The 11,205-nt window shown below is 49.0% G+C and overlaps 2 protein-coding genes across 2 annotated transcripts in view; one reads left to right on the plus strand and one right to left on the minus strand.

The window, feature by feature from the left end:
* The window catches only part of kntc1 (kinetochore associated 1), a 21,104-nt gene extending 12,613 nt beyond the window's left edge, over nucleotides 1-8,491 (plus strand). Inside the window, exons 40-62 of the mRNA XM_062451953.1 lie at nucleotides 1-101; nucleotides 451-560; nucleotides 668-878; nucleotides 1,170-1,259; nucleotides 1,507-1,675; nucleotides 2,039-2,097; nucleotides 2,293-2,509; nucleotides 2,731-2,804; nucleotides 3,168-3,378; nucleotides 3,526-3,638; nucleotides 3,761-3,816; nucleotides 4,121-4,199; nucleotides 4,671-4,795; nucleotides 5,197-5,332; nucleotides 5,557-5,652; nucleotides 6,127-6,183; nucleotides 6,445-6,499; nucleotides 6,874-6,937; nucleotides 7,143-7,272; nucleotides 7,494-7,583; nucleotides 7,730-7,884; nucleotides 8,120-8,222; nucleotides 8,332-8,491. The exon at nucleotides 1-101 is cut by the window's left edge and continues 16 nt beyond it. Of these exons, the coding sequence (XP_062307937.1) occupies nucleotides 1-101; nucleotides 451-560; nucleotides 668-878; nucleotides 1,170-1,259; nucleotides 1,507-1,675; nucleotides 2,039-2,097; nucleotides 2,293-2,509; nucleotides 2,731-2,804; nucleotides 3,168-3,378; nucleotides 3,526-3,638; nucleotides 3,761-3,816; nucleotides 4,121-4,199; nucleotides 4,671-4,795; nucleotides 5,197-5,332; nucleotides 5,557-5,652; nucleotides 6,127-6,183; nucleotides 6,445-6,499; nucleotides 6,874-6,937; nucleotides 7,143-7,272; nucleotides 7,494-7,583; nucleotides 7,730-7,884; nucleotides 8,120-8,222; nucleotides 8,332-8,367 (2,537 nt within the window). The 3' untranslated portion in view covers nucleotides 8,368-8,491. The remainder of the gene's footprint in view (nucleotides 102-450; nucleotides 561-667; nucleotides 879-1,169; nucleotides 1,260-1,506; nucleotides 1,676-2,038; nucleotides 2,098-2,292; nucleotides 2,510-2,730; nucleotides 2,805-3,167; nucleotides 3,379-3,525; nucleotides 3,639-3,760; nucleotides 3,817-4,120; nucleotides 4,200-4,670; nucleotides 4,796-5,196; nucleotides 5,333-5,556; nucleotides 5,653-6,126; nucleotides 6,184-6,444; nucleotides 6,500-6,873; nucleotides 6,938-7,142; nucleotides 7,273-7,493; nucleotides 7,584-7,729; nucleotides 7,885-8,119; nucleotides 8,223-8,331) is intronic.
* On the minus strand, nucleotides 8,460-9,948 carry LOC134012177 (hydroxycarboxylic acid receptor 3-like). Its single transcript, XM_062451910.1, has one exon. It carries the CDS (start codon nucleotides 9,673-9,675, stop codon nucleotides 8,677-8,679), a length of 999 nt encoding a protein of 332 aa, XP_062307894.1. The 5' UTR covers nucleotides 9,676-9,948; the 3' UTR covers nucleotides 8,460-8,676.
* Nucleotides 9,949-11,205: the final 1,257 nt, after the last annotated feature.

Consider the following 11,205-nt stretch of genomic DNA (forward strand, 5'->3'; position numbering starts at 1 on the left):
GAGCTCACCTCAGCGGCCTGTACAGAGAGGAGGAGCAGCAGGCCAGGTTCCTCTCCGTCATCACAGACGCAGAGTGGGGGATCAAGCTGGGCAAACTAGGGGTCAGTGGAAGCTTTACCTTTGACCTTTGTCTGGTATTTATCTTGGTCTCCTGGCTTGACTGTCGACAGATTCTCTGGTGTTTTGACCAAGAAAGGTTCTTATAGGAGTTGAGTCGTGTGTGGAGGACTGTTCTCAATGCCCCAAAGATGTCCAACAAGCACCAAACCTTCTACTGTTGGCTGTTGGGGTTAGAATGTTTGGAAAGATAACTGTCATTTTCAAACTGCCCCGACAAACACCAACAGGCACCTCAAACCAACACAACCCAGCAGCTGTTGTTGTTGTTGCCGTTTGTTGGTGTAGTTTGGGCAGCGTGAACTGGCTTCAAACCAGCCTCCTCTCCTCCAGATCTCCATCCAGCCGGTGTTCCGTCAGGGTCCAGAGATGAAGAGCAACCTCATCCCAGCGCTGGTGAAGAACCAGAACATCACCCCTGACATCATCCTCCATTACTGCAGGTCAGAATCACATCTGACATCATCCATAACTAGCAGCAAACGCTATTACCACTGGTAACACTATCACCACTGTGTATGGTGTGTTTGTGTGTTTCCTCCGATCCCAGCACCTTCGGTCTGGACCGGGACGGAGTGATCAATCAGTACATCACCACCCTGCTGCTCCAGGAGGAGGAGGGGGAGGGTGACGCTGGGCTGGCCCAGGGAGAGCAGCAGGCCCTGGGCCAGGCCGACGCCCTGGAGAGGGCTCTGGAGGTCATCCCCATGTTGCGCAGCACCAGCGACCTGGTCATCAGCCTCAGCGCTGCCATGCTGAAGGTCAGAGTCCTGCCAGCAGTACAGTATCCAGCCAGAACATGCCCAGTTTGTCCCAGTAAACAAACCCCCCCCGCGTGTGCCTTACATTTACATTTAGTCATTTAGCAGACGCTCTTATCCAGAGCGACTTACAGTAAGTACAGGGACATTCCCCCCGAGGCAAGTAGGGTGAAGTGCCTTGCCCAAGGACACAACGTCATTTGGCACGGCCGGGAATCGAACTGGCAACTTTCAGATTACTAGCTCGATTCCCTAACCGCTCAGCCACCTGACTCCCTGCCTTCCCCACAGCTGAGCCCCTACAGCTACGAGAGGATCGAAGCTGTGCTCCAGATCATCCAGACCGCAGATGAGAAGATCACCAGCATCTCCATCAATCAGGTACAGCTCTCTGATATGGGTGTGTGATGTACTGGCCTCGCAGGGTCATAATAAAGGATTTATGTAGCAGAAACGTATCCAAAGATATAGAGTCCTGGGGGGGGATTTGAATCTAGGAATCTGCTGTCAGACGCTCTAACCACCGTGCGATTCCCCTGAAAACAAGTCCCAGACCAGCGTACGACCTCGCTCTCCTCGCTCTCCTCCCTCTCCTCCCTCTCCTCCCTCTCCTCTCCTCGCTCTCCAGTCCCTGGCGCTCCTCCAGCACCTGAAGTCGTACAAGCGCATCTCTCCCCCCACGGACACGGAGAGCTCCTACCTGCTGGAGAAGGGGCTGGAGCCCAGCCCGCTGGCCCAGACCAGGCTGCCCTTCCACCTGCTCAGCCAGTCCAGCAACCTCTACTGGAAGATCATCAGTGAGTGAGAGGCGGTCAGCTGGGTGGCGTTTTTCCCCTCTGTCCCGTATGACTCTTTCTTACATTTAGTCATTTAGCAGACGCTCTTATCCAGAGCGACTTACAGTAAGTACAGGGACATTCCCCCCGAGGCAAGTAGGGGTGAAGTGCCTTGCCCAAGGACACAACGTCATTTGGCACGGCCGGGAATCGACCCAACAACCTTCTGATTAATAGCCCGACTCCCTAACCGCTCAGCCATCTGACCCCTTCGTTCTTCTGTGTAAACCTCTGACTCTCACTTTGACTCTCATCTCTTTGAGTCTCTCTTTCCATGACTCTTTCTGACTATTTATCTGACTCTTTATTTGCCTCTTTCTCCAGGTCCTGAGCTCAACGCGGAGACCTTCCCTACCCTGCTCCTCATCAGCAAGCTGATGAAGGTACACCAGTCCACCCCTCTCCTCCATTCCACCCCTCTCCTCCAGTCCACCCCTCTCCTCCAGTCCACCTGCCTCACAGGACCCCGTTGCTCCTCCCCTTTCTCCCGTTTTCAAACATGTACTGTTTCCAAATCTGTGGTGATCTGAACCCTGCCATGCCTGCCCCCCCCCCCCCCCCCCCCCCCTCCCGTCCAGGAGAGCCTGGACAAGCTGTACATGTCAGCTGTGAAGCACGTGTTTGAGAAGACCATGAAGCCCCTGGTGCTGGGGCAGAGCAGGAGGGGGTCGAGGGCAGTGCCCCGGAGGGAGGTCCTGAAGGTGGCCAACACCATCAAGCAGTACATCTGCTGCATCCAGAACCCTGAGTGGGCGGCGGCCACAGCCCAAAAGATCGCCCTGGAGCTGCCCTCCGGTCTGAACCCCCCACATATTAGACGTTTCTAATCATATAGAATATACAGATACATATTATATGTTTAAAATTAACAAGCAATGTTGCAGGGCTTCACAGATGCCCACCAATTGTTCTTGGGCTAGCCAATTGGACACCGCCACATCACTGCTCATTTCCATGCTTGTTTTGGGTTGTTAGTAGAGTATTATTTGTTTATGTATATCTATCTCCGTATGTAGGTGTTGAGAAGACTGAGGCGTTGAAGTTCTGCCTGGCCCTCTGTGACGCCTGGCTGAAAGGCCCCAACCTGGAGGTGAGCAGCTGGCCAGAGACACAGGCTCAGGCTCACACCTCGCTCACACATGGGTCACACCCCTGAGTCTCTCTCTCTCTCTCTCTCTCTCTCTCTCTGGCTTTTTCTTTGTGTCTCTGTCGGTGTCTCTCTCTTTGTGTTTCTCTGTCTGTCGGTGTCTCTCTCTTTGTGTTTCTCTGTCTGTCGGTGTCTCTCTCTTTGTGTTTCTCTGTCTGTCGGTGTCTCTCTCTTTGTGTTTCTCTGTCTGTCGGTGTCTCTCCCTTCTCTCTCTCTCTTTCTGTCTCTTTCTCTCTTTGTGTCTCTCTGTCATTGTCTCTCCATCCTCTCTCACTCCCTCCCTCTCTCTCTCTGTGCTGTGAGCAGGACTCTGCTCGGGGCCGGGCAGGGACCCTCCAGTCCAAGCTCAGGCTGCAGTTCCAGCGCTCGGCCACTGAGAACGCCCTGGCGGCGGGCCAGCTGAGCAGCCCAGAACACCACAAGCTGCTGGGGGCTCCAGCCAGGCTCATCGCCGCGCTGTACGAACACGCCAGCGTGGAGGAGCGATTCAGGGGCACCGCGGGACAGAGCTACCCCGGTGAGCACCGGAGACACCTGTAGCGTACTGTACTGTGTTTATTTTTTCTGTGTTCAAGCTGGGGTATAGATTTCAAACTCAAACTGGACGTTGCTGTGCTCCGACTTGAATAGTTTTTTTTTTTGTTTTGTTTTTTTTCACAAACAGACATTCACGTTGTGTGCAAAGAAATAGCTTCCATCAACTGCGTGGATCTTCTGAAGATCCGGAACATGATGCTGGAGAAGTGGATTTGCCAAACGGGCCCCGCTGCCACCAAGGTCAGCCTGGCTGCAGGCACTGCTCACCAGACGCCGAGGGTTCGTGCTGGTGTGGATTGTTTTTGTGTTTTGAACGACTTCACCTCTGACCCTCCCCTGTTTTGTTTTCTATTTCTGTGAAGGAGGTCCACCTTCAGGATTGTGTCAGTGATATTCTGGAAGATGTGGACCTCATGAGGTACCCGGTTTCCTTACATGAATATCACCTCTTAATAAGTGTAGCTCTGGATGAACACAGCTAGTGTGTGGCTTGAGATCAAAGTTCCAGTTGAACCATCTTGCTCGTGTCTCACCGACAGCTGTACACCAGCTTAGGTTTAGCTTGAACATTGGTGGAGGCCAACATGTTGTTCACCCCTTATGCTAACCCAACCCACACTCTGCTGTTTATAATCGGTGAGAATGTTTGAAAGGTCTGTTGACATCGGTGGTGATGTATCCCTGCTGTCCGCTCCTAACCCCTCCACCTGTCGTCTTGTCAGGGTGGTGTACCTTCTGCAGATCTTCCCCACGGACACGGCAGTCTGTCTCCTCGCCCCCATCCTCTCCGCTGAGACGTGGGTGAGTTGACCTTTTGACCCGAGAGGCCGCCAGAGGTCACGGACTGCAAAAACAGGGGCTTGTGGGGAAACGGAAAAGACATCTCAAGTTCTATTCATTTAGACGATGCTTCTTTATCCAAATGCTGTGCTTACCAAGGGATCTTCCCCCTCCCTCCCTCTTTCTGTCCCTCTTTCTGTCTCCCCTCTCTCCCCCTTCTCTCCTTCCTTCTCTCTCTCCCTCCCTCTCTCTCTCCCCTCTCTTACTCCCTCTCCCCCTTTCACTCACTCCCTCCCCTCCCTCTTTCTGTCTCTCTCTCTCCCTTCTTCCCTCCCTCTCTTCTCCCTCTCCCCCTCCCTCTCCCCCCCTCCCTCTGTCTCTCCCCTCCCTCTCTTCTCCCCCTCCCTCCCTCTGTCTCTCCCCTCCCTCTCTTCTCCCCCTCCCTCCCTCTGTCTCTCCCCCTCCCTCCCTCTGTCTCTCCCCTCCCTCCAGCCCCTCAGCAAGTCCGGGCCCCGTCTGACGTTCTGTCACCGCAGCAGAGCCCTGCTGTGTCTGCTCCACCTGGCCCCCCCCGCCCCCCTGGAGGCCCAGCTGCATATCCCACGAGCCCAGCTCAGGTGAGGCCTCTCTGGGACTGCAGAGACAGCCGGGCGCAAGGACGTTAAACACATACAAACGTGTTTTTATTTCCCTGAACTAGGACTCACAGAAACTAGAGATCAGGATTGTAAGGATGCTAAATACATACAAACATGTTTTTATTTCCCAGAACTAGGCCTCACAGAGACTAGAGATCAGGATTGTAAGGATGCTAAATACATACAAACATGTTTTTATTTCCCAGAACTAGGCCTCACAGAGACTAGAGATCAGGATTGTAAGGACGTTAAACACATACAAACATGTTTTTATTAGTATTAAAGTAATATTATAAAAAAAACAGATGGCTGGTGAGGAGAACGATGTGAGCAGTTGTGCGTGAGCTGCTCATGTGTTGCCTCTGTGTGTCGTCCCCCAGGTCCTACCTGAAGTGTTACATCTACCTGTCCCAGCTGGAGACCCTAAACATCCCCTACACCCTCAAGTCCTTCCTCAGCAGCCCCAAGGAGGGCATGGTCAAGGGGCTGTGGAACAACCACAGCCACGAGCCACAGGTCCACGCTGCATACATGGCTTCTCGTCAGGATGCACTTGTTGAAACTCCATCGTCAAACCTCTGCATGACATTTCCTTATTAATAGCCAGTTAGAGATTGACCGAGGTCCTAATATATGTTTTTATCTGCCAGTTAGCTAAAGAGGTTTACAAATGAGTTCCTATCAGTGAGCCAATCTTCGGCCGAGGCTCGGTAGGTTGACGTGAGGTTGTGTGTTGGCAGGCTGTGCGCCTGGTGGCAGACCTGAGTCTGGAGTACCAGGTGTATGACCCCCAGCTGTGGAACGGAGTGCTGCAGAAGCTGCTGGGCTTCAACATGGTGAGCGGAGGAACACACACACACTCATACACACACAGTCATACACACACACTCATACACACACACAGTCATACACACACCAGCCAGGGGCCTGTTCCATGAAGCGAGTTTACAGAATAAGCCAGGCTTATGCCCGCCGTAAGTCTGGCCTGTTCGGTAAAGCGAGTTTACCGAACAGGCCCCTGTTGTCGCTGTTGTTGTTGCTAAATAACGGGAGTCAGGTGGCTGAGCGGTTAGAGAATCGGGCTAGTAATCAGAAGGTCGCCGGTTCGTTTCCCGGCTGTCCCTAATGACGTTGTGTCCTTGGGCAAGGCACTTCACCCTACTTGCCTCGGGGAGAATGTCCCTGTACTTACTGTAAGTCGCTCTGGATAAGAGCGTCTGCTAAATGACTGAATGTAAATGTAAATAGAGAATCATGATGCGTGTGTTCATGTCGGCATGATGGACTGGTTTATTCCTGTTCCCTCTCAGATTAGCCACCTCCAGAAGGTGCTGGAGGCCCTGGGGGCAGTCCCATCGCTGTGGCAGGTATATTTACATTTTCTTTGCATGGAGCAGGAAGACCAAAGATAGAGAGATATAGACAGATAAGTACTGTGCAAGTCTTAGTATTTTTTTTTTACTTTTATTTTGTATTTTTGGGTGCGTAAGACTTTTGCACAGTACTGTGTGTGTGTGTGGGGGGGGGGGGGGGTGTAGTATTACACAATAGATTCTAATATTAATAGTGTGTACTTGTACCTGCTGTGTGTGTGAGTTCCCTGGTGTGACGTGTGTTTTCTTCACCAGGTGTCCAGCTTCTCCAGGACGTGGAGGAGCATGATTCTGGCTCCCTTCGTGTCAGGTAGTCAGTACAAGCTCACTACACATCCACTCTTCACTCTGTGGACTTTTAAGAAGATATATTAATATTTAAAATCATATTTATAAATAGATTTTTAATATAAGAATAAATAAATAGAATCTAAGTACAACCTTTCAACCTCAAGTTTTTGGTATAGAGTAAGATTATGATTCATTTTTATTTTTTTACATATTTTTATCCCTTCAATGTATGGATATTGTGGGAGGGAAATTGTGTGGAACCTGCTGTTCTCCTGGTGTGTGGTGATGATGATGAAGGTGGTGGTGATGATGTGGGGATGATGATGTGGTGGGGATGAAGGTGGTGATGATGATGATGTGGTGGTGATGATGAAGGTTGTGTTCTCCTCACAGCCTCCCTCCCCCTCAGCCCAGAGCAGCAGGGCACCATGTACCGGACCTTCCTCCTCCTCCTGAAGTGAGTAGAAGCTGCCACCCTGCTGCAGGGGGGGGCAGCAAAACTACCCCTCTCCCTCCCTCCCTCCCACCCCACCCTGCTGAGGGCCACGCCACAGTTTTCAAATCAGAAACTTGAAGGAAGTTTCTACAGTCTAACTTTTTTTTTTTTTACTGCATACCTGTGTCTTTTGCCCCTACCCTCACCCCCTACCCTCACCCCCTAGGTGCCCATTTCTGTTAAGCCTAGACCTCATAGGCATCGCTAACCGCTTCGCCCAGTTCAGCCTGCCAGCCTTCGCTCTGGGTGCTCTCCTGCTCATCCCCTGCACCAAGAGAAAGGAGCTTCAGATCCAGGTCAGGTGACCGGGTCATGTGACTGGGTCAGGTGACCGGGTTACACAAGCTGTAGTACTGGATGTTAGCTGGCTGTTATATGGGGTTGCTGAATATTAACAGCCTTCGGCTACTAGGTAGCTTTTTATACAAGCGATTTAGATATTTTAGTTACATGTGACTCAGTGGCCTTTCCCTGTTGAAAGGTACTGACGTGTGTGGGTGTGTGTGCTTGCTTGCAGGGCCTGCTGTCAGCCTGTGACCCCATCTCCCTCCTGGAGCAGGTGGATGATCTCATGACCACAGGGGAGCTGGCTGGAGTTCCCTCCATGGTGAGCTTGCCTCCCCCTCACCCACCGGGTCTGGATGGGCGAGCGAGAGACCGGTGCCCCCCCCCCCCCGTGCGACCACACACTCCCTCTTTACCCTGCGTCTTCCATCCACGAGACGTTGAATCTCCCTTTCTCTCCACCCACAGGTAAGAGAGACGGTGTTGACTTTCCTCTGCCAGAACGGGCAGTTTCAGGAGGTGTGGAAGACCAAGCACTTCAGTCGTCTGAAACAGATGATGGTCTCTAGTGGACTCCTGCCACAGGTGAAGAGTCTGCTGGATTACCTGCTCAGCCAGAACTGGTATGGAAAGTTTTCTACTGTGTACAACACTGCAGTAGTGGTGGTTTGATGTTGAGGGAGTGCCTATCGTAAAAGGGAACTTCTAAATGCAGCATGTCACTCGCTATAAGGAACGAACAAAGACTGTGAATGTGTGTACATTAGTTGGGACAATGGTAGCCTGTGTGGGGGGGTAAGAAATCATTGGACCAATTGTTGGTGATGAAGCAGTGATTATATGTTGTTCATGGGTCAGTCAAGAGGAAGCGAACTGCCTCGCTCGCGAGTACCTGAAGTTCTGGGAGAGGAAAGCTGGGAAACTGGAGGATGTCAATGGCTCGGAGGCCGGGGCCCTGAAGGTAACTCCCAACTGCCAAATCACAGGAACATGGTCGGTGTTCGTAGAACGAAACCTGTTGGGTTTGTATATACATTTTTTATATATATCTTTTTTTGTTTGTTTTGCAGGAGTTGCTCAACATGGAGAACGGGGCTTTGGCATAAAGAATCCAGAGACCAGTCTTATATTTATATTTACACTTCCATTATCTATCATAATGTTAATACACACACAAATAAATACGTTTGCATGTTATTAAAACATTTATTTCTTCTTTTTAATCGTGAACTTGTTCTATTTTAAGTATGAAATAGGGACAATAAATGGGAGTGAGTTGGGACAATCTAGCCAGTTTTCTGTACATAGCGCTGAAGATACTGTGCATGTTTATAATGATAAAAATAAAAGCATAGCATTTTTTGCAAGCAATTTAACAGAGAATCTGTAGCTTTTCAAACAGGGTTTTTCAAATATTACTCTGAAGTAGTCAGTTGGTCCTTATTGGGGTTATCCTGAACAGACAGCGCTGGGGCGGCCCGTTCATCTTTCTTGTCTCCCCTGATCTTCTCCAGGCTGTATTTCAGGAGCGTTCTGTAGATTCTCTTGAACGACGGGTTTATGAAGTAATAAACGACCGGGTCCAGCATGCTGTTGAGGTAGGTGAGGCAGATGGTGATGTAGAAGGCCGTCTCCAGAGGTTTGCGGCTGTCGCAGTCTCCCTCTTCGGCAGCGAAAGCGTTTCTGGCCCAGATTAGGAACCGGGTGATGTTGCTCGGGAGGAAGCAGATGATGAACATGACGGTCACCACCCAGAGACTCCTCTGCACCCTGCAGATGCGAGACGTCTTGTCCAGCTGCCTGGCCCGCAGTTTGCCCGAAATCCTCTGGGAGCAGAACAGGATAATCCCTAGAGACAGCAGGAACTCCAGGATGAACATGGATCTGTTCAGCTCGTCGTTGTGGGTGAAACTCTCGCACCTGTACTGCGTGGAGTTTTCCGTCTGGAAGTAGTGGGAGCGGGTAAGCAGGTGTGCGTTGGAGGACGCGTTGAGTATCCAGAGCCCGACTGAAAGGCACGAGGCTTTTAAAAGGGACATGGAGTTCAGGGGGTGGTGAGGATGAACCACGCGGACGTAACGGTCCACAGCGATGGCCATCAAGAACAGAATACTCCCTCTACGGTTCAGAGCAAACATGAAGAGAGAGATGGTACAGGAAGCGTCTCCAAACCTCCAGTCCATCCCTAACAGGTAGTAACTGACTCGGGCCGGCAGTCCCGTGTTGAGCAGGAAGTCAGCCAGCGCCAGGTTGAACAGGAACACGGTGCTGCTTTTCCAGGGCTTCAGGTGGAAGCAGAAGATCCAGAGGGCCAGGCTGTTACCAAGGATACCAAGAACGCACTCCAGCAGCAACAGGGGAGGAAGGACCCTGGCGAGCAGATCTACGTCGACACACCTCACCATCGTTACCATCGACGACCGTGACCCTACCTCAAGCGAGAACGATGCTGAATGACCACACAGTTACAACATACATCTCACCTCGGTGCTGTGATCTCGAAATACATCCTCATCTATGCGAAGCGTCAGGAAGGAAGTCGTAGTTGAGAAATCATCATCATAAAAGCCCCCAACATTTTGATGTTGGGTATTTTGTTCAGCTGTATTTACAAAAAAGAAGAGTATTCTGTCAAGGTTGTTGAAATGGCAGTAGACGAAGTGGGACTGAAATACTTGGTGTTGCGGTGTCATGCTCAATTTATTTTTGTTTTCAGAGCAAACAAGGGCATCTGAGTGTTCGTGTGACATCACAGGTTACGTTCTGCATGTTTACGGGAAGGTCGCGTGGGTGGGACTTGCACCCCCACGTCTGAGCGCAACAGTCACTTGTCGTTGGTCCTGAGGGGTTTATATTGTGTTTGAGTCAAACAAACCCGCGTCAATACACGAAAGCAAACATTGAGAGAATACGGTTCTAACTCACAACGCTCCGTCCTGCGTTTTTAATGTGGGTCGAATAAGTGTCTAGGTACGAAGAGAGAAAGCTGGTATCTTTCTGTGGAACCGGTTGACTGTGTATATTATAACCTCAAAGGGTGAAAAAGCATTCTTGAGAGGAACTAACACGTTTAAAATAGCACGTCCTGTTTCAGTTGGTTTCGGTAACACTTTAGCATTTACTAAGTGTCAACTAATAGTTAATTCTTTATAAAACATTTTGAAACATTAACAATACATTATTAAATAGTTAATAATCTTATTATTAAACACTATGTTGATCATTAATAAACACTGTTAAATATTATAGATTTTATTCATAATACAATTCATAAGGTGTTTGATAAATAGTTCACACTTTAGATTAGGTCACGCAAAAGCCTTAACTAACAGTTAGTAAATGCTTTATAACTTCCATTACTAATCAGAAGTTGCATCATTAGTAAGTCTTTATAAAATAGTTGTTAAGATATCTGCAAAGCATAGTGTACATCCTGTATTTGACTTGGCATACATTAATTAAAGACATAAGTAAATATGTTGTTAGTTATTTACTCATGCTTTATAAATGTAAATGGTTTGTTCACCATTTGCTAATGCTTTCTATACCAGCTCATGTACCATTAACACCTTTTAAACTACTGGTTTGCAACTATATTAACAAGCTGTCTATAAAGTATGATAATGCAGTTATCAAACACCTTATGAATTGTATTATGAATAAAATACATAATTTTTTAACAGTGTTTATTAATGATCAACATAGTGTTTAATAATAATCTTATTAACTATTTAATAATGTATTGTTAATGTTTCAAAATGTTTTATAAAGGATTAACTAACTATTAGTTAACACTTTGTAAATGCCAAAAAGCGTATTATAAAGTGTTACCTTGGTTTCTTTTTTTTTATCACCAAAATAGCAATTTGAGTAGAATAGAATACTAGGAGAACATAATTAATACTTTTGATGAACCAGATTAGATTTAGAGGGAGAACGTTTCT

This window comes from Osmerus eperlanus, chromosome 25 (genome assembly GCF_963692335.1).
Source record: "Osmerus eperlanus chromosome 25, fOsmEpe2.1, whole genome shotgun sequence".
In the NCBI taxonomy this organism is placed as follows: Eukaryota; Metazoa; Chordata; class Actinopteri; order Osmeriformes; family Osmeridae; genus Osmerus; species Osmerus eperlanus.

Coding starts and splice junctions, on each gene's coding strand:
- LOC134012177 (XM_062451910.1), bottom strand. CDS start 9,675: ATGGTAACGATGGTGAGGTGTGTCGACGTAGATCTGCTCGCCAGGGTC.